The 23385-nt window shown below is 50.1% G+C and overlaps 1 protein-coding gene across 1 annotated transcript in view; it reads left to right on the top strand.

Annotated features, from left to right (window-relative positions):
* The first annotated feature begins 11262 nt into the window (after positions 1-11262).
* The window catches only part of LOC125947701 (uncharacterized), a 143857-nt gene continuing 131734 nt past the window's right edge, over positions 11263-23385 (top strand). Inside the window, exons 1-2 of the mRNA XM_049672944.1 lie at positions 11263-11391; positions 12879-13304. Coding sequence (XP_049528901.1) covers positions 11263-11391; positions 12879-13304 — 555 coding nt within the window. The remainder of the gene's footprint in view (positions 11392-12878; positions 13305-23385) is intronic.

Here is a 23385-nt window from a genome sequence, read left to right as displayed (position 1 = left end):
GCAACCATCAAGTGGCAGCTTTATCAACCAATGGTTCTTCCGAGCTTGGCGTGCCCTCGCGCGAGCCTCGGGCGCCGATCCCAACATAAAGAAAATGGTTGCGGCGGACCTGTCCTCTTCACAGGCTGAAGACCTTTGCAAAGTGTTATCGGCCCATCGAGATATTTTTGACTTCGACGATAGCCCTATAGGCCAGACACTCGCGGTCAAGCATCGGATTCCTACTGGCAATGCTACACCTATTCACCAACGACGATATCGCGTTTCTGCGTCGGAACGCCGATTAATTCAAAATGAAGTGACCAAAATGCTAGAAAAAGACACCATTGAGCCTTCTTCGAGCCCCGGGCGTCACATGTGGGGTTGTTTAAGAAGAAAGACGGCATGTGGCGCTTCTGTGTAGACTACCGTCATTTGAACAATATTACTAAGAAGGACGTCTACCCGCTCCCACGTATCGACGACCCTCTTGACTGCCTTCGCGGTTCCAGCTATTTCTCTTCTATTGATCTTCGCTCTGGATACTGGCAGATTGCTGTTGACAATATGGACAAAGGAAAAACCGCCTTCATAACACTTGGTGGTCTATACCAATTTATAGTAATGCCGTTTGAGTTATGCAATGCCCCAGCCACCTTTGAGCGTATGATGGACTCCTTGCTCCAATGTTTTAAGTAGTGCACTTGTCTCTGTTACCTCGACGACGTCATCGTCTTGTCGCCAACGTTCGACTCTCACCTTGAGCGTCCAACAGCTATACTTGATGTATTTCGAAAGGCGAACCTGCAACTAAACTCTTCCAAATGTCGTTTTGGCCGCCGCGAATTATCTGTTCTGGGCCATCTCGTCGACGCTTCCGGAGTGCAGCCTGATCCCGACAAAACCCGCGCCGTCCAAGACTTTCCGGTTCCGAAGACAGCCGCAGACGTTTGCAGTTTTGGTGGGCTATGCTCGTACTTTCGTCGTTTTGTTCATGATTTAGCGGCAATTGCTAGACCCCTCACTAATCTCGTGAATAAAGGCGCACAATTTTCGTGGGGTACTTCAGAAGCCACCACCTTCTCTCGTCTCGTCACTCTTCTCACCTCGCCACCCCTTCTGGCCCACTTCGACCCTGATGCACCTACAGAATTGCGTACAGATGCCAGCGGTCATGGTGTAGGTGCCGTCTTAGCCCAGCGTCAGCGTGGCCAGGGCGTTATTGCTTACGCAAGCCGCCTCCTATCCCATCGGAGCGTAACTATTCCATTACGGAAGGAGAATGCCTTTTTCGTTTCGTCTTGGCAGTTGCGAAGTTCCGTCCTTACCTTTAACGTCGTCCTTTCTCCGTAGTCACTGACCATCATGCCCTCTGCTGGCTCTCATCTCTAAAAGATCCTATACAGGCTGGCTTCGTCGATGGGCTTTGCGGCTACAAGAATTTTCATATTCCGTGGTGTACAAATCTGGCCGCCTGCACCAAGACGCTGTTACCCTGTTGACGACTTTGACTCCTCTAATACTGACAGTGCTGCGTGCATTTTCTCAGTATCCCAGCTCCTTGATTTCGGCGAAGAGCAGCGTCGTGATGCCTACATCAGAGCACTCATCGACCGTTTTTAACACTCTCCGACCGATGCTACTCTACGCCTCTTCGTCCTCCGCGACGGTACTCTGTATCGTCGTAACCTTCATCCGGACGGCTCTCAGTTCCTACTTGTAGTACCTAAACGCCTCCGCTCAACCGTTCTAGAAGAGCTTCACGACGCACCAACGGCAGGACACCCCGGCGTATCTCGAACCTATGACCGAGTACGTCATCGTTTTTCCTGGCCGGGCCTTGCCCGTTCCGTACGGCGTTACGTCGCCGCTTGTGAACTTTGCCAACGACGCATGAAGCCTTCCCAGCTCGCCGCTTGTTACCTGCAGCCGCTCGACATCCCTGCCGAGCCCTTCCATCGTGTCGGCTTAGACCTTCTCTGCCTATTTCCGGAACCTACATCAGGAAACAAGTGGGCTGCTGTCGCTGCGGAATACGCGACCCGGTACGCCGTAACACGCCCTCTTCCGGCCAGTTGCGCAACTGATGTTGCGGACTTTCTCCTACACGATATCATTTTGATGCATGGTGCTCCGCGCCAAATGCTCACATACCATGGCCGTGAGTTTTTTCCAAAGTCATTGACGATACTATCCGTGCCTGCTCAATACAGCATAAAATTACCATCTCCTACCACCCACAAACAATCGGCCACACAGCGTTTGAACCGCACGCTTACAGACATGCTATAGACAGCCGACCACCGTGACTGGGACCTGGCTCTACCTAACATTGCCTTTGCGTACAACTCTTCTCGTCTCGAAACTGCTGGCTTTTCCCCGCTTTACTTCTTGTATGGCCGAGAACCGACGCTACCACTAGACACTGTGCTTTTGTCCACCACAGCTTCAACTAGCGATTATGCCCGTGATGCAATCGCCCGTGTTGACCATGCTCGCCAACTTGCGCGTCCTCGTCTGCAAGTGTCTCAAGAAAAACAGAAACAACGCTACGATCTCCGTCACCGTGATGTTCAATTTGCGCCCGGCACCCTCGTGTTGCTTTGGTCACCATCGCGTAAAGTTGACCTTTGTGAAAAACTGGTCTCCTGTTACACAGGCCCATATCACGTGCTCCGCCAAGTGACCGATGTCACCTATGAAATCGTTCTAGCCACGCCCACTACGCCCTCCGCTGTGACCACCAGTGACATTGTCCACGTCGCACGACTCAAACCCTACAACTCTCCAACAACCTTGGATATGTAACAGCACCGTGACGGTGCTTTTGCCGCCGGGGGGGGGGGGGGGGGGGAGTAGAATTACAATATCATCGAAAGATGTTCAAGAGACGAGCCACCGCGAGAAAGACGATGAAGTGTGTCTGTGCTCTTGGTGCGAGTGAGTGTGGGCCTGGCTGTCTGGCTCCAGTGTATATAGCCTGTAAATAGCCTCTTTCGTCTGTGTCCTTCCACACGTAACAATATATTCGTTTGTTGTATGTTTTCCTACCCGAACAAAGAATTCTAGCGTGTTACATTGTTTTTGTGGCTGATCGAAACAAGGACTGCTCGACCAAATAAACGTGTGATTGCTGTAGACGTTCTGCGTCTTTCTCGCATCATGCCACCGTACGGAATTACGCGGTATGATGCGCAATGTGTAAACGGTTGCACGGTGGATTAGGGTGACGCACTGCAAAAAAAATGGTAGGCAAATTGAAAAAAAGAAAACAAGTTTAGGTGGACGCTGATGCGCAGATATAAGGAACGGTGTCGACGCTGTAGCGACAGCGCCATCACAGCCATTGTTCACGAATATCTTTTTTTATCTGCACTATTATGGCGTTACGCTTCAGATAATTGCAGAGAAGTTCGCTAGCAGTAAAGAATTGAGGCATTTACTGCTCCCAAAAGAAATATGGGCAGAGAGGGGAGGGGACAGCCATGTCTACAAGTTTTTTCCCACACCTCTCTGTGAGGCTCCTCGGTCTTAAGAATTAAATATGGAAATCAGACTATTTGATTTATCACTATCTGAAACTAAACGCTCTATATTTTTCGAACATTTCCTGAAAAAAAAACGCCCTGGTGTATTTGTGTCCTTCTGACGTTCAGTGAACATGAATTCTAAGTGTTCGTGGCCTAAACTTCTCTCTTGCTCAATTTTCTCTCTTGCTGAGCCTTCTCATTGCGTCATTTTAATCTTGAAAGTTTACATGTGATGAAAAGTGAACAAAACCTTCTAGTCATCGAACACCGAAACTGCTTGAAGCAACACAGAGGCTTCCTCAACGACACCGTCTGTCCCGCCATGGGCGTCGAGACGAGCGGACGTCTCCGCATCGGCTCCGCCTTCTGATATGCTTTTTGCCGGTCTACTGTGTGAAATCTTCCCTAATTTTGTCACCAACGTTTTCGCTACGTCTAGGGGAACACCCGGATACCAGTTTGGGCCCGGGCCACCGAGTTTTTTCCTTTTTCGACCAACGTTTCGCCTCGCTCGCTAGGCCTCAAGTGTGCTGAACACGACTACGTACCCCTGCGCCGGCGCGTCCCGCCGCGGCGCCGCTATCATGCCTGAGGCCATGGTGGAGGGAGAACTAATCACTCAAGAGGAAGCCAGCGCGCCTGGCTGGATCGAAGCAATTCGACGTCGAGCAACATCTTCAACTACTACCACCGGCAAGCCAGCCGGCGCCCGCATTGGCGCCCTGCGAACCGGAGCTGCGACGAGGGTTGCAGCCGCCAGCCGGCTCCCCCCGCTGCCAACGGATCATCACCGTGTCATCGTCCGCCCCGGAGGTGGACTGGATGTGCGTAAGTGCAACAAGCTTAAGTTCTTACAAGCTCTACTATTCGCTGCACGACTCCCGCCAACGGCGGCAGAGGAAGATATCGTTTGCACTAACGACACACAGAATATCTTTGTGATCAGCACGTCGAGCTTACAAACGGCCGAAGCGTACGCTAAAGTACGAGAAATTGTTCTCATGGAGCGAGCGCATCCAGTATCCGCTTACGTAGTCGCCTCTGGCACCACCAGCCGAGGCGTAGTCCGAGGGGTCGACGCTGACCTTCCAGACTCAGAGCTACAACGCCTGTTCGTCTCATCACACAACCCCACGTTAATGGGGGTACGACGAATCAAGGATACAACCACCATCATCCTTCTCTTCGACGGACACAAAGTCCCCAACTATGTGCGCTGCGGCATGCTTCTGCTGCGTTGCACGCTCTACAAGCGACAGATCGACACCTGCCGCAACTGCGGCCGAGTCGGGCATCGACAAGACGTCTGCCCTAATCCATCTGAGAAAGTGTGTGAACACTGCGGTATCAAACCCACCGGACTCGACCATGTGTGCGTTACACCCAAGTGCGCGTTGTGCGGCGAGGCCCATATTACGGGCGACCGCACATGCCGAAATCGCTATCAAATCCCTTACGTCGTTCGACGTCGACGCCGCCGCAGACGCCGGCGCAACAACAACCAACAGACCCAAGGAGGCTCGGCCAAGCAACAGCCGACGCCCAAGCAACCAGCCCCGAGTCAACCGACGAAGCACCTGCCTACCACCACCAAGAGTCCGACTGCAACACCTACCTGGGCCGACCGAGTCGCCGGTAAAGGTGAGACTCGCGGTTCCGCGCGCACGGGTAACTTGCCACAGCATGAGAAAGATGAGATTCAAGAGCTCAAACGCGAGCTAGCGTTTCTGCGCAAAGAAAACGCAGAATTCAAAGCACTTATTCGAAACCTGCAGCAACCGAGAGAAAGCGTTGTCGAGGCACCGACGCCCGTCGCTCCGGCCGTTGAACCCGCCCCCACTACCTCGTCGAACGCCAATCGCGCCGCGAAGCGTCGCGCGGCCGAGGACCCGGCCGACGAGCCCGTTACTACGTCTAACTTCATGGAGGCACTCGCCCGCCTCCGCGCAGACATTGCGGCAGACCGAGCTGCCGATATGACTCCACACACCCTCCAGCTCACCGAGCTCCACGCGCGGTTACAAATATTAGAAGGACAGCACGCGGCGGTTCGTGCGCCAACCCCTATGCAGTAATCATGGCTAACACAAGCAATCTTGTAATTTGGCAATGGAATTGCTTCAGCTTTCCCAAGCGGAAGGCAGCTTTGCAACAATTCATTCAATCTAGCGCCAATCGGCCTGCCGTAATTCTCTTACAAGAAACGCTAACCGCCGACCCCGTTTTGCGTGCCTATCGCACCGAAGCGGACCATCGAGTGGGAACGCGAGGGATAGCGACGCTCATCTCCAAGAAGTACGCATATGTTCGCCACGAGGTCCGCCCCGATCTCAAAGACGAACACATTATGATAGAGTTAATCCCAAATTCAAAGCTTAAACAGTCAGTTTTTATTCTTAACGTATATAGTACACCCAGAAACACGCAAACTACATTTCAGGTCCTCTTTCAGCGCGCGAGGAGGAGGAGGAATAAACATTTTATTGAAATAGCAGACTGAGGTTTTTGCGGGTGAAGCCCCTATTCCAGGGCCCCACTGGCTCTAGCGGCTCGTTCGGCTTGGTCCAAGGTTGCCTGCTGGCTTCCCAGGTCCTGCCGGGCGAGTCGCGCCTCCCACGACCTTTCAAGTTCGTTGCGTGTAACGAGGGGTGAGTTTCCCTCTGCTGGTCTTTGTTTGCAATGCCAAGTGATATGTATGAGGGTTGGTGTGTCGCTGCACCAAGGACAGCAGTCATCGTATTGGGACGGGTGTATTTTGCTGAGTGTGTGTATATTGGGATATGTATTCGTTTGTAGGCGTCTCCAGTCCTGGGATTGCCAGCTTGTGAGTTTAGGGTGGGGTGGCGCCATTGTCTGCCTTGCGCGTCTTTGGCTGTCGAGGATATCTCGCGGCAGCGTAGGTGTGAGGTATTCCTCCCGGGTAGATGTGTCCGCGGCTCGGAAAATTAGTCCTCGAGCCAGGCGGTCCGCCCGTTCGTTTCCCTGTACACCTCCGTGAGCGGGGCACCATGTGATGATGTGATCTTCTCGAAGGTTGTTTCCTAGAATGCCTAGGACGCTCCGAGGGAGGACGCCCCTGAGAAACAGTCGGCAAGCTTCTTGCGAATCCGTGAGAACGTGTGCAGATTGCCTCTTGCCCTCTGCCGCTCGTATGGCTAGTGCTATGGCCGCCGCTTCGGCCACGGCCGTGCTCTTGGTACGGATCGTGGCCGACGTGATTGCTTCGTTACCTCTAGTGATGACCGCAGCAAATGCTCTCAGCCTCGAGGGGTAGGGAGTTGCGTCTGTGTAGTAAGTGTTTGGGTCGTTGCGTAACCGTTCGAGTGCCACCGCTCTCGCTCGTCTGCGGCCGGCGTTAAACATGGGGTGCATGTTCTTGGGTATTGGGTGCACGTGTATGCGTTCCCTGTCTTGTCTGGGTATTTGGTGCGTCTCCTCCCCGCAGAATTGGGGTGCCAAGGGGTAGTGAAGTCTATGTAGTAAAGCTCTACCTTGGGTTGTCGAGTTGAGTCTCTCTCTCTGCGCGATCAAGACTGCCGCGGCGTGTTCATCGTACGTATTGTAAATACCCAGACTCTCCAGACGCTCTGTGCCAGTGCAGTCAGGGAGGCCCAGTGCAGCTTTGTAGGCAGTGCGTATGAGTACGTTGGCCTGCTCTGCTTCACATCTGCGTGAAAGCTGGTATGGCAGAGCGTACGTAATGCGGCTGATGACGAAGGCTTCTACCAGTCTCCTGGTGTCGTCCTCCCTCATGCCGTCCTTACTGCGAGCGATTCTTCTTATGAGTCTCGATACGCTCCTGGATGTGTGTTTGAGTTTGTTTAGTGTTGACGATACGCTGCCCGTCTCCTGAATTAGCATGCCTAGCACCCGGAGCTCCTGCACTTGTTTGACCTGGCTTCCGTTGATCTCCAGATTGAGGATGGGGGAGCGTGTCTGCTGGGTGTTTTAGGTCTTATTTGTATAAATTCTGATTTTTTTGGTGCACATTTCATGCCAGCCCTTCTCGCGTGGTCGTCAATTGTGTTGATCGCTCTTTGTAGAGTGTCTTGTCTGTGCCCGTAGGACCCCTTAGTTGCCCAAAGGGTGACGTCGTCCGCGTAGATAGCTACTCCAAGTTCCGGGTCTTCCTCCAACGCTAGAGCCAATTTCCTCATCCCTATGTTGAAAAGTAGTGGGGAGAGTATAGAGCCTTGTGGAGTGCCCTTATTGGCCATGTTAATCGTGTCGGATCGTAGGTGGCCCAGCCCTATGGTCGCCGTTCTGCCTTTGAGAAAACTGTGCACGTAACTGTAGATCCTCTCCCCACAGCCTACTTCTTGTAGGCCGGTGAGTATCGCGTCATGTGATATGTTGTCAAAGGCCTTCTGCAGGTCCAAGGCAAGCAGGATTCTGTTCATGCTTCTGGGTGGTGGGTTGAGAACCTCGTCCCGAAGTAGGAGGAAGACGTCCTGCGTGGAAACCCCATGTCGGAAACCGTACATCGAATTTGGTAGGAGTTCGTTGCCCTCTAAGTATCTTCCGAGCCGTGTTTGGATGACCTTTTCGAAAAGTTTGCCAAGGCAAGAGGTTAACGAGATTGGTCGGAGGTTCTGTAGCGATTTTGGTTTCCCCGGCTTAGGTATTAAAATGATTTCAGCTTCTTTCCATTCAGGTGGTATGGACCCTCCTATCTTCCAAACCGTGTCGTTGAAGAGCTGCGTTAGTTCCTCTAAAGCTTCGGTGCCCAGGTTTCTGATTATGGCGTTTGTGATACGATCCGGTCCGGGCGCCGTGTTCCTCTTAAAGGACAGCGCTGCAGCGTATACTTCTGCAGACGATATCGGTTCGTCAAGGGTGGGATTAGCCGGTCCCGTATAACTTCGTGTGGTGGTTGGGGTCACCATTTCTCCCACGTACGTGTTTTGGAGCTCTTTCAGTAGCTCCTCGTCTGAGCCTGCGTAGTTGTTAGCTATGCGCCTGAGGGCGAGCGTCGTTTCTCTCCGCGTGGTTGCAGGGGTAAGCATACTGCGAAGGATTGCCCACGTTTTCTTCGTGCTTAGAGTGCCGCGGAGAGAGTCACAGAAATTCCTCCAGTTCGTAGTGCACAGCTCTTGCGAGTACGCGTTGGCTGCCTCCGTGAGTTGTGCTACGCGCTCTCTAAGCTTTCGGTTGTGCCGCTGTTTCTTCCATCTTTTGGTGAGGCTTCTTCTTGCTTCCCAAAGATGGCTTAAATGGTTGTCGACCACTGGGTTTTTCTGCGTGGTTTGAAATTGTCTGGTGGCTTTTTCCGCCGCGTCCCGTAAATACCCCGTGAAATCTCCTATCGTGTTGAAGTTCGGGGCCTCAGTTTGGCATTCCCTAAATTTCTTCCAGTCTGTCAGACGTGCCGTGCCGATCGGATGTCTTATTTTTGCCGTTTGAATGGAGACACTGAGAATGTAATGGTCACTTCCCAATGTCTCGTCTAGGTTAGTCCAAGTGACTCCTCGTTCATCGCTTACGAAAGTGAGGTCAGGGGCCGTATCTCTTGACACGCTATTTCCCAGTCTGGTAGGCGAGTCAGGCTCCGTGACGAGGATCAGATCGTGAGTCTGAGTTGCCTTCAGTAGGCTGGTACCTTTGGCCGTGTCCCTTCTGTAACCCCACTCCGTGTGCCAGGCGTTGAAATCCCCTAGCAATACTACTCTATCGCCTCGTTTCGCGGTGTTCATGATGTGTAAGATAATTGGTGTGAAGTCCGCCTTGTGATCTCGTGGCGAGCTGTATACATTTGCTACGATGTTCTTCGGGCGACCTCGCTTTACCGGCCATACCGTGGCTATTTGATGTGGTATTTCAATGCCCGGTATAGTTTCGACGCTCACCTCGAGATCCTTCCTAACCAATATTGCCGTCCCCGTGTGATCGGTGTTCTTGTGGAGTGTGTATCCTCTTATTGAGCGTTTCGGTTTGCCTGCTTCTTGCAAGCATATAAGATCTGGTGCAATTGCCGCTGCTTCCACGAATTGTGTCAGTGCAGCTTCTTTGTTGTGCAGGGAACGGCAGTTCCACTGCCACAACTCGAGATTCTCTTGACTGCGTGTGTTTTGTTTAGCCATCATAGGAGCTCTCAAAATTTGTCTCCGTGTCAGTCGTTATCAAGACCTTGGAATCGCGGCCTCCGGGGCTTGGGTTTCCCCGTTTCCGTGTTTTTTTGACCCCTTTGATGGAGTCGTCGACATATTGCTTGAGATTTCCTATCTCCACAAAGAGAAGTTTGAGCTGGGTTTCTATGTTGCGTAGCTGTCCCTCCCCGTGTTGCGCCGCGGGGGTAGCGTATTGTGTCGTGTCCGTGTGCATTTGTGTTGCTTGGTTTTGTGTGTTCTGGCTTTGGGTCGTAGTTGCTAGATGTTGTTTGAGTGCTGCGAGTTCGGCCTGTAGTTCAGCAAGACTGGATTTAAGTTGCTTATTTTCTGCGATTATTCTCTGATATTCCTCACTTTGTATCATTGGGGTGGTCTTGGGAGCCGCGACCCTTGCCCAGCTTACCTGCGTGTTCGTAGGTCGTGTCGACTTCTGTCCCGCCGGTTCCGTGGTGGGTAGAGTGGGCAGCTGCGATCCGCCTGCTTGATGTTTCGGGCTGTTGTTTGTCGGTGAAGGCCTGGACGTTGAGCTCGATCCGCGTCGGGGTGGAGGCGGTGTCTTGGAGCGTGCTCGGACTCTACTTCGATCGTTGGGTGACGGAGTCCTGTGTCGGCTTGGCGATCGCGACTTCACTTGGTTGCAAAGTTCCGATTCCTCTTCCTCAGATGTAAACCATCGGATCGCCCTACCCTTTGGGCTGGGCGAGCGCTTTCTTGGTTGCCTGGCGGGTGTTCTCGGCTGTCTGAGTCGTTGTGTACAGCTGCGGTCACCTGTGACGTGTTCCCCCCCGCACGAGGCACACTTTGGCGCGCACATATGTCCGTCACACGGGTCCCTCGTACCACATATGCGGCAGACGCGAGTGTCCGGTTGGGGGCACACATCTGTACGGTGCCCCTTGCTGTAGCAGGTCTTGCACACCTGCACCGTTGCTCTATACGGGTGGCAGGCTAGTTCTCCTCCGCAGTAATACACAAAGCGCGGGAGAGTCGGGCCACAGAAGGTGATCGCTGCACTCTTCGTTTCCCCCATCATGCGTGCATGTATTATTTCCACCCCTTGCGTTCTCACCCGCAAGTTGGCCATGAGCGTTTCAGTAGGTGTGCTGGCTGGTATCCCGTGCACCACTCCCCTGAGGGCTTCTTCGCCAGTCGCCGCGTACACGTTTACGGCATGTTTGCGACCATTTAGTGTGAGCGTGGTTATGCGACGAATTCGCTCTGCCACTTCTTGTTCCGAGGTTGATATGATAACTATGTTCGATCCCGGCTTTATCCGTAACAGAAAGTGCTCACCTGTTACGGTGTGTTGGCAGGCGGATGAGACTGCCGCAGCCATCTCCGGGGTGGTGATTGTTCGTAGTGGTAAGCCCTGGTGGGGTCGAATCACTATCTTGAAGTCGTCTTTCGGAAACGGCGGGTATTTGATCCCCTTCCTTTTCCTTTGGGTTCGCAGTGGGTTTTCCTCTGGTTTTCGTTCTTCGGGTCTTCTTAGTCCCTGTTTCTTCTCTCTCGCTTGTTGTTTTCTTTGCCGCAAAGTGAGGACGGTGTGCCAGTCGTCCTCGGTGGTCGTTCGTTCAATAGTTTCACAGTGAGTTGTCGTTGGCTTGATGCCGTCGGTCTTGCTCGTCGAAGGTCCGGTAAGGTCCATGTCCTCTTCCGTCGTAGCAGAGGAACGCCCGTCGGCGTTCTTTGTGTCGAGCGCAGACGCCTCGGCCATCGTCAGCGTCTGCGTTGCCGGCACGACCGGCGCAGCTGCCAGCGTCTCCTACCTATCGGTAGGCTTGGCGCGGCTGCCACGTAGTGGAGGGCTTCTTCTGACGTGGCGGTGTAAATAACGGCTCCCGGGTCACAAAACTGGTGTCCACGGATTCCGGGTGACTTCACGAGTCAAATGGAGTCGAACTTTCCTGGGTGTTTAGGGCCGAAAACACCAAAAAACATGGAACTGCGAAGCGCGATGTGAGTGCTTCCGCACTCCTCTACGCCACCTAGACGACGACAAGCCTTCAGCGCGCGAGCAAAATTGCAGGGGACCACATGCTCATAATCGGGGGAGACTTCAATGCCACGCATCCAGACTTTGGGTACCGCGGCTCTTCCCGTAAGGGCACTGCCCTGGTATCACAAATGCACACACATAGACTCACGCTCCTAACAGATCCCACTTCAGCTACACGGGTAGGTAACTCGGTTACGCGCGATAGCACCCCGGACCTCACGATGGTTAGGCACGCGGGACAACCCACGTGGACTAACCTAGGTGAGAATCTGGGCAGTGATCATTACATTATACAGACGAACGTAAACGTCTCTACAAACAAAATCAGACAGTTTCGCATTACGGACTGGGATCGTTTTCGAGAGCTCAGGAAACGCGACGACACTCACTACAAAACCCTAGCAGAACTCCTCGCACGACTCAAAGAGGACGTTGCAAACTCGACTCAGGATGTTGAAACCGAACTGGAGGTCGAGCGAATGGATAGCCGGCTAGCTCACCTACTCGAAGCTAAAAAATCACTGCACGCGAAATGGCGCACGCAGAAGCTCAATCGTAACCTTCGTAAAAAGATAGCTGAACTCAATCGTCAAATCGAGGCACATTGCCGTAACCTAGAGCGTCAGCACTGGGACGAAGTGTGTAACTCGGTTGATGGTCAAATGAGAAACGGGGCCAAATGGAACCTGTTGAAACACTTACTAGGTGACAAACCGTCGACAGCATCCCGAACAACTCACGATAGACAGACTAATCCACAAACTCAAAATCTCGGGTAAGACCGACACTCAAATCACCGACGAGCTAGCTGCGCGTTACCTATGTACCGAACCTAGCTCCCCATCCGATTACCCGCCTGCCCCGGACGCTACGGAGGAGGATCCACTAGGATCCCCCTTCACTTGCGCCGAGGTTAAGGCGGTCCTCTCCGAACTCAACTGCCGCTCGGCCCCGGGTCCCGACGGTATACAGAATAAGCTTCTTAAAAATTTCGCCGAGGAGGACATACAACTTCTCACCGAGCACATTAACAAAATCTGGGAGACAGGTAACGTCCCGCCTTCATGGCGCGAGGCAACCGTCATACTTATCCCCAAGCCGGGTAAACCCTTAGCGCTAGGCTCACTTCGTCCCATCTCGCTCACGTCCTGTGTGGGTAAGGTGGCCGAACACGTAATCCTCAAGCGAGTCACGAAATTCGTAGAGGAGCGTCAGATTCTACCGATCAACCAAATTGGCTTTCGCCCGTCCATGTCCACGCAGGACGTAATGCTGATGCTCAAATACGAGCTCATGGATAAGATCACCAGAGACACTAGAGCCATCCTAGCGCTCGACCTCGAGAAGGCGTTCGACCACGTAAACCACTCTCACATCCTCAACTCGATTCGCGAGGCAGGATTAGGTACTCGTTTCTACAACTACGTTAGCTCTTTCCTACGCGACAGGACAGCTACAATCCAACTCGGCTCGATGGGCTCGAAGCAGTTCAACCTGGGACCGAGGGGCACACCCCAAGGGGCCGTGATCTCTCCGTTCCTGTTCAACCTCTCCATGCGCGCTCTGTCGCGACAACTCTCACAGATCGACGGCATCAGCCACGCCTTCTACGCAGACGATATCACCGTCTGGAGTACGAGCGGCAGTGACGGCCATATCGAGGAGCGACTGCAAGAAGCGGTCAACATGGTACAAACGTTCTTACGGCAGGCCGGTCTCTCGCTATCGGCAGAGAAATCAGAATTACTACTCTACCGCCCGAAATACAAGGCGCGCAGAGACGCATACGCGGAAATCAGCGTCCTGACGACGGACGGTACACCGATCCCCACGGTGGACCAAGTTCGCATTCTAGGCATGGTCATTCAAGCCAACGGCCATAACGACGCCAGTATCACTCACATTTCTAAGAAGGCCGAAGCAATGGCTAAATTAATTAACAGAGTAGCTAACAAGCGCGGGGGACTGTCTGAGGAGAATCTCCGCAGACTATTCCACGCGTTCCTCATGAGCCACATCAACTATGTGGCTCCCGCCCACCTGTGGCAAAAAGGAGATGTACGCCGTCTCGACGTGATCATCCGCCGGTGCGTTAAACAGGTGCTCGGGTTACCGGGCAGCGCCCGCACGACCAAGCTCAACGAGCTAGGCATTCATAACACATTCAAAGAAATAGTAGAAGCTCAAAAAGTCTCTCAAATTGTAAGGCTGTCTTCCACTGAAGCTGGGCGACGGTTACTAGCACACCTCGGGCTCCAATCTCCCGTAACCCAAGAAAGCCCGCGACAGCTCCCCGAAGAGCTGCGCGCAAAATTTACGGTATTACCGATACCCCGTAACATGCATCCCACACATAACGTGGGAAGACGTCAGGCAAGGGCGCGAGCCCTACTCAGTACCGCAGCCGCCATGGAGGATAACGTGGCCTTCGTAGACGCAGCGCAGTACGGATATACGGACCACTTTGTCTCGGTTGTAACAACAATCAAAGGCGAACACTTGTCGTCTATGACTTTATTAACTTCAAACGCTGATCGTGCCGAGCAGGTCGCTGTGGCACTAGCTCTCGCTGCCACCGACCGCACCGCCATTTACACAGATTCGCGCGCAACCGCACGGGCCTTCATGACGGGCTCGGTTTGTCGGGAAGCCGCGCGCGTTCTCTATGCTGCTAATTGGTCAGACAAAAAGCACATCATCTGGTTCCCGGCACACGTTGGCCGACACGTACACGGAACCATCCTTAATGCCAACGAGTTGGCTCATTCCCGGGCGCGAGGTCTCACATTCCGCGTCGGGGAGAACCACTCGGAGGCTGAGGACGTTACTAGGTACTTCAGAGACCCGTTGTTAACCTTTACTGAAATCTGCAAACATTACCAATTGGAGCGGCGGAAGTACCCACTCCCGCACCCAAACTTAAACAGAGCTCAGTCTATCACTCTACGTCTGTTACAGACGGAGGCGTATGCATCGCCTCTAAAATGCTCGAAATACATGGATGGCATAGAGCCGGGGTGCCCGCGCTGTGGCCACCCCAAATGTACCTTACAACACATGCTGTGGCAATGCCCTACGTTGCGCGAGAGCAGCGAGTCTCCCTCTACGGAGGCGGACTGGAACTATCTTCTCACTAGCCAAGACAAAAGAGACCAGCTTAGGGCCATCCAGAGGGCCCGCGACATGGCCGTGGAGTTTAACCTCCCCGTCCCGTCGTGGGAGTGGCCCACCGGTGTCACCCCCTAATGGGGGTCGAGCGCCGCCTCCAGATAATAATAAAGTTCTTTGCCTGCCTGCCTGCCTGTCCCTGTCTGCAATGACTCTACGCGAACTACGTTCTCAAACTGCTTAGTTATCTGAAAATCCCTGCAGGGAAAGCAATGTAGTGATTTTCACGCGATGGCTTTTGCTAAGAGCTGCCGACATTCCACGTCATTGACCCACTTTTAGCTGTCGAGAAAGTCTGCGAGAACATTTATACTACACAGTTGTTTACCTTAGTACAATAATTTTTTTTTGTTCAAACCCATGGCGAGCAAAGTGAAGTACTGTGCTTATATTCGGGGATGATCTCTTAGAAGTAAAAATTCCCACAGGGAAAGCAATGTAGTGATTTACACGCGAAGGTTTTTGCAAAAAACTGCCGACACGCCACGCGCGTGACCTACTTTTAGCTGTCGAGAAAAGCTTTGGGAAAAAATTTAACAATACAGTTGTTTACATTAGAACGAGTATTCTTAGATTCACACCAATTGCGAGCAAATTGAAGTACTGTGCTTATGACAAACCAGTTCTACGGAATCCCGCAAGGTGAAGGAAGTATTACTAAAGGGAAAATATTGTCATCCACCCGAATGTAACACGAAGCTACAAGGAAAATATTGGAAACAACATAGTACCATTTTGTCTGCTTACATTCGGAGAAATATTTCGTTATTGTTCATACGTCGTGAAAAGATTCAATTTCATAAAAAACTAGCAAGTTTCACTCAAGCTGGCACTCATGCTAATCTTTTTCCTCTGTTTTACCGGCCGATTCAGACAACCTGCTAGTAAGCGTAGTGGCAAGAGGTAATCAGGTAATAAGCGAAAATATTCATCCGGGAACGAAGTGCACGCGCAAAGTTGAAGGGTCTTTAAATCACTGGCGAGCGTCAGCAGGCGTTAATGTGGACCTTTAGACCCATCTGGCACTATGTCATGCACCACACTATGCTCTTCTAGTGGGTGCACTAGAAGAACGTCCGCACGGGCGTCTATTTGTCTCTGGTAGCTTAGTGTCATCACTTCACTTCACATCACTGTATTACCTTCACAAGTAATGGTGTCTATCGTTTATATATGAAAAAGCAGGTGGTCACGTGTGAAATACAAGTTGGAACAGCTTCTGGCAATTCTGACATGTGATGGCGGTAACACTGCAGGGAAGGACCAAGAGTCACTAGGCGGTGCGAGCACCCGTAGCAGAAGTGTATGTAGAGAGCGGTGACGTACCTCTGATAGTTGCGTACTTTCGAGCTTCTTCTGGCGCAATTTTCGTATAAGGGAGTATTTTCCAGGGTTGGTAAATTAGCTAGAGAGTCTACATTTTGAAAGCTTTAGGTCAACTCAGCGAAAGTACATTTACATTGCCTTATCAGGCTTTAACTACGCAAATTTCAAAACAATGATATATTTGCCAACATCTCAAGGCAAAAAACTTCCATGCCCATTCATAAATGTTGCAAATTGTTCCACTAATAAAACCTTAATTCGTTCCAAATGATCACTTTGCATAGTCGTAAAAAGTTTAATGTAGGAAGGACATTGTTTAACAAAATTGATGTACTTATGATCAATTTCGGGCCAGCTGAACTGCCACCCTTCCAGCCTGCATAAATGCCATCTCCAAACTCACGCAATCCACGGCAATGACTGAGCTAGTCGTAATTTCGCCACAGCACTGTCTTGCAACTTTTTTATATGGTTTATATATTGTAGCCAGTGTAACATCGTAAGCGATAACTAAACAGGCACTAGTACCTATGGTCTGCAACGAACCAGCGAGGCACAATGCGTAGACCTCACAGCAACAAAAAAAAAAAAAAGCACAGTCACATTCGCACCAAAGAGGGCGGCACCGACATGGTCACTGAACAAAGGGAATTCAACCAGACTTGTACTCTCTCTTAATTAGTTGCCTCCCCTGTCACGCTTGCTTTATGTACGGGCCAAGTTGTGCGGGCTTTCTTCACCACGCAAACTGTGAGTGTCGTGGCATTTGTGCTTGTATTTAAGAGGCCCCGGGCTGCAGGGAGTGCATCAGCGTACAACAACGAGGTTGCCGGCATTGAATACAAGTTCTTGAGAATATTGGCTTACCCGTTGCGAGAGTCTAGAGCTCCTATAGTAAATCCGTTTAGAACGGTAAAAATCACAGTACACATTTTTTATTGTTTATATAGAAACCCATGAACTGCCAAATTTCGTGTTAAAGAATAACTTCATTATTACCCCTTCAAAGAAAGCAGACGGCCCGTTTTCGTGTTTGTGCAAAATAATTATCGGGATAGAATTACAGGTGAGCTTACACAAGATAATCACTGTAGTCTTCAAACAAAGTAAGGGTAACGTAGTTATACGGCATAGAATAAGGAGGTTAATGATGGCAACGTAGATTGTTAGACAAAGGCATCGCAGATACCTGATTCCACAAGATGCTTAACGCGGGGCGGCCTTCATTGTTGGGCATCGCTAGGGGCCCCGGCGAGGAGAAAAAAAAAGGCGAGGCACCAGGGGGCACGCCTTGACAAGCTCAAGAGCGAAAGGCCGATCACCTGCTGACAAGCATAATCTCGCTAACTTGTTTAGCTTTACCTCATTGCTTCTCTAAAGTTAAACAAAACCGACTAAAGATAAGCACCTAAAACAACACTTGTTATCAAATTACGAGAAGCATATGTACCACCGCTTCAAGAGCGAATAATAAAAAAGACAAAGCAAGAAAAGACAGAGAAAAGAACACTGGTCACGTAATTGTTTCGTCAGTGATTTGGTGATCTGTTACGGCTCAGTACTTGATGCTGTATGCGCGAGTAGTGCCAGCGAACTGCTCACGGCTTCTCTCTCGGCGAGATAGTCAACCCTCGCTTCTGGCTGCGAATTATAACGTTTATGCCCGTGTAATCTATTTACGAAAGACATTTCTCCCTCCCTTGTGCAAATTGGTTGAGAAAGCTAAGTTCTACTGTAGTTTTCCCTTTGTTCTAAGTCTAAGAAAAAGTTTTGCCTGTGACGCCTCAGAAACGTATCAATGACTCAAACAAGCATCGTGAATGTGCTGCACTGAGCCAATACCTGCTAAGCAAGTTTTGAGGCCGCGCCTGTGCCAGACGTGGAATTACATTAGCCGCACTACACCACCCTGAAGAAATTGTTTTCGCCTTCAACAAGAACGTACAGCCTTTGAACAATAATTGCAAAGAGAGCCTGAAAACGCGAACCTTACATTTTACTGCGTTTAGTACTTGAGATCTAGGTGTCGAGATATTCTGTTTTTATTTATTTATTTATTTATTTATTTATTTATTTATTTATTTATTTATTTATTTATTTATTTATTTATTTATTTATATGCAGACCGAGAAACTGGAGTACAAGCATGAGGCTGAGTAGCCTTACAATGGTTGTTGCTATATCGTTTTAACGTAGCGGCTCCTTGCAACATCAAGCTGTCGCGGTGGCCCAGTGGATATGTCGTTACGCAGCAGGACCGAAGGTCGCGGATTCATCCCCGGCTCCGGCAGTGTGGTAGCCGTATGCTGTTGTGGGCGGAAGTGGCAAACGGCCACATACCGCGCATTGGGTACGCGTTAAAGAACCCCAGATGATCAAAGTTACTCTCGAGCGTCCCACTACGGCGTGTGGCATTATCAAATCATGGTTTCTGCGCGCAAAACCCCATCATTTAGTTGTTTTTTGTTGTAGCCCCACGCTCGACGCCACCGAATAACATATTAGGCAGGAACCATCCTTGGCGATGGTCTATATCATGCGAAACATTTCATAAAGGTATAGATTGCGCAAATGTGTGCAAAGAATGGGAATGATGGCACGACGACGACTACATGACGACCATGGCATTACGATGCTCGTGTGATGACGATGGTATAATTACGATGGCGTGACAATGGTCGCATGACGACCCTGATATGACGACGATGTTGTGGCGTCGACTGCATGACGACCACAAGGTGAAGTCGCTGAAGTTAGTGTTGCCAACTGTCGAGTAGGTAAAGTCGGGACGTGGGGGTAAAGAGGGGGAAGCAGGGCGCGCCAAGATCCGCCAGTCTGTACGTTTTTCTTTAAAAATTTTTATTGCTAAAATGTCGTCATTTACAAGAAAGTTGCAGTACAGGAGGAATAGACAGTTGCCTCACACGGCTACCGATGCGGATAGATGTACTGTGAACGGTTACGGACTACAACTGAACTAGAACCACGACATAAACGAAATAACCGCCTTTTTGTTTACGAAAATGCCACCGAACACAAAAAAGAAGAATCTGCAAACTAGCTGTCAGGCAACAAAATCAGGAAATGTGGTCTACTTATTGTTATTCAACATAAAAAAAAGCAATAGCCGGATGTCTGACCATTCCGACTGGTTTAAGTATGGACATGTGACGTTTATTGAAAAGTCCTGACTGCCCCGATGAATTTGCGGTGGTTGACAGCCCTAGCTAGAGTGACGAAGATGGTATGACGACAATGGTGTGAGGAAAACGGCGTCACGGCAACGAGCTGGCGATTGTGGAGCGAGACTGATGGAATGACGATGTTAAGTATTCACAATAGTAAGATGATCACGGCATGACGACAATGATATTACGACGATCGTGTCACGACGATGCCGCGTCTATGATGGCATGAAGACAAAGAGATATTGAAGGTAGAATGACGATGACGGCGTGAGGACAAATGTATATAACGCCAGTGGGTTAGAGACAGTGCAGTCGCTACTACAAAATGATGACGATGGAACGAACACGACGGCAAGACGGCGAGTTTGGGAGGACAACGCGATGTCGACAGCGACGTGATAACAATGGAGTGAGGACGGCGGTATGAAAACGACGGCTCGAAGACGGCGTGATGACGACGATATCACAACGCAGTGATAGCAACAGAGTAAAAACAGCGGCCTCTCCCTGCGATCTCCAATTACGCTTCCCTTGCGCTATAGCCAATTCCAACTTGCACCTGCAAACTTCCTAATCATCACCCCACCTGCAGTGGACATAAATATTGGCTGATGATGATGATGATGATGTTGATGAAAAACAGCGGAAAGATCATGATGATATGACAGCAAAAGCATGAGCACATCGGTTTGAAGGCAATAGAATGATGACAGCAGCATGACAGCAGCATGATGCACGTGTGCACGTGCATCACGTGCTGCCGCGAGCCACCTTATTTCGCACTAGGTGTTTGTTTTCACCATGTCCGGCTGCTTTTCGCGCTACGCTATCTGCGAGACTGGCGCACGTTTTACGACACAAAATTGGCACGTCATTGCGCGTCACATTGCGCTGAAGTAGGCTCCGACAAGGCAAGAAAAAATGAACATTTAGCGGGCTCGGTCAAGAGCATCACGGCTCTGATGTGCGTGCTGTACCATATGGCGTCCGAATCAGCAGGGTGCATCCTTTGGCTGCTTCCATCGAGGCAGGCCCTTTCATCAGCGTCGCCCAGACGGTGACAGTGCCCGACACCGATGGTGACGGGCAAACTAGCACCCCTAATTGGCAGTGCGCATCTTTTGAGTGTTTCCCCCGATGCCACCCCTTCATCAGCGGCCGCCTACCTGCCCACAGTACCCGACACCGACCATGATAAGCTGACCGTCGCGGAGATGCCACTCATTGATGCGAGGGGCTAACTTCGTGGAATATACCGTTGGAACGGCGACGATCTTGGTTTCCCAGATGGCCACGCAGTTGCGCCAAATGCGAGAGCGAGGATGCAACATTAGAGGCGGAGTTTTGTGAACAATACGACCCCTCTGATTGGCCGCACCAAGGTCATCAGATTCCCTAGTCGGATCAACTAGGGAAGACGACTGTTTTATAAGCGTACACCTTGGGTGCAGTGGTGTGTCCTGACGTGTTCTGATATGGGCGCAGACGTGTAGTGAGCTGAGTCATTTAATGTTATCCCCCACGGAGTGGGCAGCCACTGTAAATATGTAAAATAAACCCTTTTTTCTCGCTCTTATTCCCGGACGTACTCATCCCTTTGGCTGAAGGATCACCGGCCTAAACGCTAGCCCAGTCCCAACAACCACCACTTCATGACTGCCTTATTTCTAAAGACAGCGCACTTGTTCAGTTATAGGCGAAGACTAAATCACTAAAACACGAGCGATGCATGAACAAGCGCACTGCCTTTAGAATGATTATGGTGAACCAACTGGCCCACCAGTACCTCCCGAGCACCCCATTAAATTTGCACTGAAAGAAAAGTTACTTCGCAGCCTCACTCTCCGAGATTACAAAAAAAAAAAAATGTCTTGGACAGGTCATTATAAAAACAGCAAATGAAAATATGAAATAGCGTTTTAAATTTGGTCTTAATAATTCTAAAACATACAAAACTTTGATGATTATGTTCATACTGGTGATACCTTGTATAGTGACACTAATTTACTATGGGGGATAGGATACTAAATAGCAAAACTGCGCGAGCAAGACTACATATCGTCTAGTTCCATGTCGTAAAAATCTTTTTTTTCATTTTGTGATTTTGTAACAGCGCTCTAGAAATGATTTTACCGGTTACATTAAAGGCGGCGCATTTAAATCAGAACCCTACACTACTTGTTTTGCACCATCACCTCTGTCCCAAAACCGCGTTACTCTCAGCGAGGCAGCTGAAGAGAGGGCTACCACGGGTTAAATCAAGTCTTCTCAATACTGCTCATTGTTTTCAGAATAATACTACCACCAAATTTGCTCCCCTATTGTACACCGTACGTTTTTATTGCAAAAATCAATGTCTTCGGCCAAGCACCTTTATCTGCCAGCTACTTGGCCAGCTCGCCGTAGTCTTTCAAACACAAATTATGTCAATGACTGCACTATGCAGCTATTTTGTTGACAATAGCAGAACTTTGCAACTCCAGTCGTACAACCTCAGCGATTGGCAGCAATACTGTTAGTGCGACCAGAAGTGCCATAAAACGCCTCGCGAGTGTTTTCACGGTCTACCGGGAGAACGAAATCTTTCACGGAGCGCATATTTAGAACATATTCAGGCATGTTATGAATGATATGCCGGAAAATTTGGAAGTGAGTGGGTTAGCAGCGGCTAAATTTATATTGATAAGCCCTCGTGTTCTGCGGTTTAGCATTATAGATGAAACGACTACACTATGTTGCCGCGATTCTGGCAGAAGCAAAGGTGTTATGTAATTGTAAAGTTGAAAGAAATTGGGGAGATGTAAAGAGTGACGTGCATCAAAGCCTTTGTAGTAAAATACTTGTACAACTTGTCCAGAGCTTTATAAGCGCTTTTTGTAAACCACGACAGAAATTTACTTAACGCCCTGAAAGTGCTTAACGTACCACAGTATCGTGCATTTCGGGCAAATAAGAGGTCTCTTATATCTGATGACTGGGCACCCTTTCAGGAGCGTCAGGTATATACAGCTATTGCAATAAACTTCTTACGAAAATGCTCGAAAGCGTCATATGGCCGTAATCAGCTATGTATCCCAATGTCCAGAGGCTGCTCTCCCATACGCTGACCATAATAATACGTGGTGAAACATTACCGGCCCTAGCCTAATCAGCAGCTCTAAAAATAATTACCCTCGTTTTCAACCTATTTTCGTTCACATCGTGACGCAAGTAGAAGGTTTACCCAATGTCATGTACTAAACGAGGCACCTGGTGTAAGTTTGTTGAAAATAAGGGGCTGGTTATGAGTAATGGGTAGGGAAAGTACGTAGGCTGATTGCGGCACTCACAGTAAATTGCTTATGAAAGCGTTTTAAACTTCTATATGTTCTACGATCAGCGGCGAGTTTAGCTCGTTGGTTTGGAAGACGGTTAATTGCCACTTTGAACAAACGTTCTGAAAGTTGGGGAGCATTACAGACAATGTGCATACCAAGGTAAATGTCTTACCATAAACTACAGCTTTTATAAGATATTTGTTTATGTGCCGGAAAGAATTATGCGGCCGTCAATCGCAGTTTGCCAGTGACTCGAGAATATTCCACGTCACACCAAGCTCACATAAGGTGAAAATCGGGGCCATGCTATTTGTATTTTGTAGGAATTATTTAACTTATCTGGATTGCTTAAGAGCTTTCAAAATTATTAGTGAACCCTCAATTTCGTCTTATTATGATGCGTTATTCCAGGTGCGCTCTGAGTCTTCGGTGTTGAGACTTGGGGTAGCGTTTACGCCGGTCATCCCTCAGCCACAGAGATCAGTACGTCCGGGAGTAGAAGCGGGATAAAAAGGGCTTATTGTACAATATGTACACCGGCTCCAGCTATGGAAGCCCACTCACTGCACCGAAGTTTATAAGCAACCGTCGTTGTCGCTAAACGAGAATGGACTAGGAAATCTGATGACTGTAGCTGGGTCAATTACAGTCGTCGAATAGGTCGCAAAATCCCTCCTACGACGTCGCACCATCCCGCCGGCCTCCGCCTCTTATGGTTGCACCTCGCCGCCGCATTCCTTGCAACTGCGGGGCTATCTGGAAAACCGAGAT

The sequence above is a fragment of the Dermacentor silvarum genome, chromosome 8 (genome assembly GCF_013339745.2).
Source record: "Dermacentor silvarum isolate Dsil-2018 chromosome 8, BIME_Dsil_1.4, whole genome shotgun sequence".
In the NCBI taxonomy this organism is placed as follows: Eukaryota; Metazoa; Arthropoda; class Arachnida; order Ixodida; family Ixodidae; genus Dermacentor; species Dermacentor silvarum.
The sequence above is the reverse complement of the archived record's forward strand: the minus strand, read 5'-3'. Positions and strand labels throughout refer to the sequence as shown.